General features: G+C 46.6%; 1 protein-coding gene across 1 annotated transcript; it reads right to left on the bottom strand.

The window, feature by feature from the left end:
* Nucleotides 1-489: 489 nt before the first annotated feature.
* Nucleotides 490-2,771, bottom strand: LOC148034331 (uncharacterized). Its single transcript, XM_087679285.1, has 3 exons — nt 1,330-2,771; nt 1,080-1,220; nt 490-943 (listed from the first exon to the last, which is right to left on the bottom strand). Exons 1-3 carry the CDS (start codon nt 2,605-2,607, stop codon nt 674-676), a joined length of 1,689 nt encoding a protein of 562 aa, XP_087535411.1. The 5' UTR covers nt 2,608-2,771; the 3' UTR covers nt 490-673.
* Between the last annotated feature and the right edge of the window lie 3,044 nt (nt 2,772-5,815).

Here is a 5,815-nt window from a genome sequence, read left to right as displayed (position 1 = left end):
ATCTTTGGCATCAATTATCTAAGCATGCACTAGTAATCAACAGTAGTGGGTGTTGGAGTACTTTATGGTTTGTGTCCATCTCTCTTAGCACTAGTAATCAACAGTAGTGGGTGTTGGAGTGCTTTATGGTTTGTGTTCACCTCTTTTAACATGTGTACTATCGGCATAAATCGTATTTAACAAGTTGCATTATGTTTAATAAGTTTTGTCGCCTCGAACTAAGGATGTTCTAACCTAGATATTATGCTAATTCGTCCACTATATCTATTTGCGTCTACATATGGTTGTGGCATTAACAAACGTGCATGTTGTTTGAGAGGTTAGAGTTATGTAAGCTGATAACAATATGTTGCTATGTATTGCTCATGAAATCTCCCCTCCCCCCATATGTGTGTGCGTGTGGCGCATGCGCACCATAAATCTATGCATGCGTTTTGTATGATTGGATCTTATTGTGCTTGGTAAAGAGCCCGATTTAGAAGAGTAATGGGCAAACCGAAACCAAAATGCATTAGTTGTCGTCCGCACTCCGCACTACAATACGACGTTATTCGACATCCCAGGTGGCCTAATGACCACACTACTAGGCTTTCCAAACACTACACTAGTAGCATTGGGGTGATTATTACGCAAACAGTGCTGTTTATACGGTAAGGTCGAGCGCGCGCGCTCGCTACTTCTGGGTGCCTTGAGTCGATGACTGTGGAGGAATTTGCAAGCCAAGCTGCTGACAAAAGGTGTTGCATACGTGGCTTTTGTAGAAGAGCTCGAATCCTTTCTCCCCGAGGTTAGTGCGTTTGAAGCGGAGGAGGTTTGTTGAATGAATAACCGGGTCACACAAGAGAAACGCGATTTCCTTCGCCGGGCCGGTGGTCTCTATTGCCTGAATGTCGGTCACCATGACCAGTCCATTGGAGCGCTCGTGAGTCCAATGGGAGAAAGCCTGGAACACACCCCGAACCAGTTATAGTTAGGTTAGAATTAGGTCGTAACGAGAAACACGAAGGAAATTAAGCAAGGCATGGCTTAAGGGAATTAAGCAAAGCACGGTGGAAGCAGGGGTGTACTACTTTGCACACCTGGACAGTGTCTGTGTAAGTCTGCTCGTTGCTGTATCCAGCGTTGGTATTGAAGTTTGTCCATCGGCCGGTAAGGACCTTCTCCATGTTATAGTAAAGGTTGGGAAGCAAGCGCAAGGTGCTAACTTTTGCAAAGACGAGCTAGTAGATTACACGGAGAAACAAGCTGCTATTAGTGTGGGATCAAGGGCCTTAAAGAGTCCCACAAAGGGAATACATAATATAAGGAAAGGACGAGATCCATGGTTACCTCCTTCGCCATGCAACCGCGTATGCGCCCCGTCTCGTCGTTGAAGGCTTCTGCAAGGTGAGAGGCGACGGCTTCGGCCTCCATCTGCTCAAAGTACCTCTCCTTAGCATGCACTGCTTCGACATCGATCTTATAGGTCGCATTGCCCGGCGCCGTGCTGGGCGCTGGATCCTTGAACCTCTTGACTACCACGACCTTGGTGTCCAACTGCTGCTTCAAGAACATGTGGGCATAGAACGACCAGCGGGTGACCCCGGCATCACTGAAAGGACAGGGTGCCACTCGCACGGAGGCAGTCACAAGCTTGGCTCGGAGATGTAGACTCCGGTTTGCCTTGATGAGCCGCAGCATGTCGTCCAGGTCATCGTACCTCTTGTATCTGTACACTTGGGCATCCTTAGGAGGCATGATGCAGGTCCAGTCGGCCGGTACGCTGGAATCGACGGGGAGCGGTTTGAAAGTGACTCCGGGGGGGACCTTGGACGCTGCGACCAAGCTCCGTGCGATGGTAGCCTTGCAGGTGGCCACAATTTTGGCGGCGATGGCCACGTTCAAGTCGATCTGCACTCCTGACGTGCCGCCGCCATGGCTACTGGGTTCCTGCGGGGGCAGCGCGTCCTCTCCGATCACCCAGCAGGCGTGAGCCGCGGCCTTGCGGAACTCTTCCAGCATCTTGCGAGTGGTGTCGTTAAGGTGAAGGAAGTTGTAGGTGGAGATGTGGCATTGGTCCCGGAGCTTACACAAGATGTGCTCGATGGAGCGACCGTCGCGATCACCTTGGGGGTAGTTGTCCCCGACCTCGGGGCCGTGGAAGCGGTTCCCATGGCAGGGCGCATCGCCGATGTGGTACACGACCCGGTTGGTCGACTTCCACTTGAGGTGCGTGCACAGCGTTTCCAAGCCGCTGAACACGTCCTCCGCTTGGTCCGCCCCACCCTCCGCCTTCATCGCTGCCACTGCCGTCGCGAACTGGCTGTTCATGCCACGGAAGTTAACGGTGAAGTCGCAGCACGCCCCGGTGCGCTGCGCGTCGTCGTAATCCCGGTAGAAGGCGCAGGCCACCCGCAGCATGGCGTCCGGGAAGGAGTCCGCCACGTCGCTGGCTATCTCCACGATCTTCTCCTTCACAGCTTCCATGTAGGGCCCCATGCTCCCCGTCGCGTCGAATAGGAAGGCCAGGTCCAGCTGCTGAGCTGCTCGCACCTGCTTGCTGATCTCCCATCTCCGAGCCTCCACCTGCTCCTCCAAGGTCCCCTCCTCTATATCCAAAGCAGGCATGATGGATGACGACGATGCAGATGATAATTACGAGCGATGCTAGGCCGGCCTTTAAACATGCGAATATCAGAAACCGAGTCGCAGAGAAGGAGAGATGCACATAACACATATATAAGGAGAGAAGGAGAGGGAGAGGGAGACTGCCTGGGAAAGAGCGAGAGAGGAATTATGAATACGGTATACCGACACGATATGGACGTAAACCACACGTAGAGTTAGAATAGGTCGCTGACTTTCCGAGTTCATGGGTTGGAAGGAACGTGTTCCTTGTGCGTCGGCTTGCATATATTCATTTCCTAGTCCTCCGTACGCGTAGAGTAATATGTATTCTTAACACTCGAACAATTGCTCCGTCACGACTCGCGACTCCTATTGGTCTCGGATCTCTAGGCTGGTCTTGTTTCTTCGACAAGGACCGTGTTTATTGTTTATCGAGAGGCACGTCGAAAGTGAGTGACGAAGACTCCATGGAACGTTGAAAATCTAGAAGTAGAAATATTTCTAGATTGAGTACTTTGAAGCGCACCTTTATTATATATTGTATTATGCAAAGCAGTGAAAGTAATTGAGAATAGAGATGGTGCATGCAATTAGGCGTTATGTATGTGTAAACGTTCTTTATTGTAATGCTTATTATATAAACATAGAAAAATTTTATATCATCAGGGTTTAAAGTTTTATATTTCAATATTTATGTGAAGCATTTAAATAGAGAGGAAGAGATAGAGAGAGATTAGCACCTTCTTTAGTATAAGGGGTTACCCATGTGATATGCATGTGAGGTACGCATAAACTCAAAGATAAATAAGTGACTTTTCCACTTCATGGGTCGGTCCTCATGCATCCACTTGCATATATCTCTCTTAGATTCTCTTTCCACTCCATTATTGTAGATAGATACATGACTTTGGGTCTGTCCTCATGCATCCACTTGCATATATATTTCTTAGATTCTCTTTCCACTTCATTATTATGTATTCTCACTTGAACAATCGCTCTATGTTCAATCTAATATAAATTATCCTCCCACCACTAGTGTAGACTCTAGAGCATACCCCTCCATCGATATGTTCATTGAACTCTATATCATAAAGAGGAAGTGACAAGTTTTGGAAGATCCTACCAATCCTCACTCACAAGGAGATGGAGAGACCTTAAAGTCCCAAGGGATACAAGATATACAGGAGGTACACGAAGCATATGCACATGAAGATGAAGATGCAAGAAGGATGGCTTATTGTAATCAGTTTTTTAAATAGATAAAGTAAGCTCAATTTGATTTAATGAGGAATCTGAAGTCTTTCATAGAAGCCAATATTCAAGGAATCATTCGGCCAGGGCTATGATAGATACTCTAGTTAAGGTTGATGATCTTGACGAGCCATGTGTTGCACTCATAGGTCATGGTTCAGAAATTAATCTTATGTATAAGAGTCTTTGCTGCAAAGGAAGGTGACATATTGATGTTGGTCATGGGTGGAGAAATCAGGCTGCGAAAAACTCATCAGGGGATTTGTATGGTCCTTGTCCTAATGTGAAAGTGACTATTGGAGATTTTTGAGATGAGTAGAATTTCTTTGTATAGGATATGTCTTCCTACCCTTTGATCCTTGGAAAATCATAGGCTATTGCAACCCATATGGATGTCAAGATTGTGGGAGAGAAGGAAGGAGTCTCGCTTGAAGCTTTCTTGCTTGCACAATGGGGGAAGACACACAAGGGTGGAGGCTGAAAACAGTTTTCCTCTTCTTAGTTGTGTAAGCCAAAAAGAACTCAAGTACAAAGAAATAGAAGAACCCTATATATGGGTCTCAAACCAAACTCAACTAACTAAGGTGGCATACTAACTGAGCCACGAACTAGAGTAGATAAGGATAGCTATCATGTAGCTATTATTCATGGGCGGTGTACCAACCGCGTCTGCAACTGACAAGTCGGTGACATAAATATACAACGGTCACCCTGGCGTATCACGAGTGGAGCTCGATATCTCAACACTCCCCCTCGAGCTCAATCCCAATTCCTGCACACCAAGCAGGTCTCTGAACTTGCGCAGCTTCTCTGCGCCCAATGCCTTCGTGAATATGTCAGCTACCTGATCCTCTGTGCTGACATAAACTAGATCAATAAGACCTAGTAAAACCCTCTCTCGCACATAGTGATAATGCACCTCAATGTGCTTTGTTCTAGCATGATAGACTGGGTTATTTGCCAAGTGTATACTACTCATGTTGTCACAATAAATGACAACTGGCCCATCTGAAGGCTGATGCATATCATAAAGTAGCTTATGCAACCAAGCTACCTCACATGCAGCCATTGCTGCACCCCTGTACTCCGCCTCTGTGCTCGACAAGGCAACTGTAGGCTGTTTCTTGCTGCTCCAAGTGACTGCAGCACTCCCAAAAGAGAATACATATCCACTGGTAGATCGTCTATCAGAAATACTACCAGCCCAATCAGCATCAGTGTATCCATGCAACTGTATCTGAACCCCAGTCTCATAAAATAGTCCATACTGCAATGTGGACTTCACATACCTAAGTATGCGTCTAGCCGCATCCAAATGTGGTTTCCTTGGAGCCTGCATAAACTGACTTACCAATCCAACAGCATAGCTCAAATCTGGCCTGGTAATAGTCATATAAATCAAACTTCCTACTATGCGTCTGTACATAGTAGGGTCTTCTAGAAGCTCACCTGCATCTGTGCTCAGCTTCACATTTTGCTCCAAAGGAACTGAAATAGGCTTACAGCCTGTCATCCCATATTTGGACAGCATGTCCAATCCATACTGCCTCTGCAAGAGCTGTATCCCACTTGGTGATCTAATCACCTCAATGCCCAAGAAATAACGCAGCTCTCCCAAATCCTTCATCTCAAACTTCTGCTTCAATAGCATTTTCACATGAAGGATATCTTCATCACTGTCACCTGTCATAATCAAATCATCAACATAAATAACAAGCAGCATAATACCTTTCTCTGTTTTTCTCACATAAAGTGAGAAATCTGCCTTGGAAATCTGAAAGCCAATAGTGACAAGATACTGTCCTATCTTGTCAGACCATGCTCTAGGTGCTTGCTTCAAGCCATACAAGGCTTTCTTCAACCTGCAAACAAACTCAGGATGAACAGCATGCACATAACCTGGTGGCTGCTCCATATAGACCTCTTCTTGCAAATCACCATGCAAGAAAGCATTCTT

This window comes from Lygodium microphyllum, chromosome 6, assembly GCF_053477565.2.
Source record: "Lygodium microphyllum isolate KBCC chromosome 6, Lygodium_microphyllum_v1.1.10, whole genome shotgun sequence".
NCBI classification, from domain to species: domain Eukaryota; kingdom Viridiplantae; phylum Streptophyta; class Polypodiopsida; order Schizaeales; family Lygodiaceae; genus Lygodium; species Lygodium microphyllum.
The sequence above is the reverse complement of the archived record's forward strand: the minus strand, read 5'-3'. Positions and strand labels throughout refer to the sequence as shown.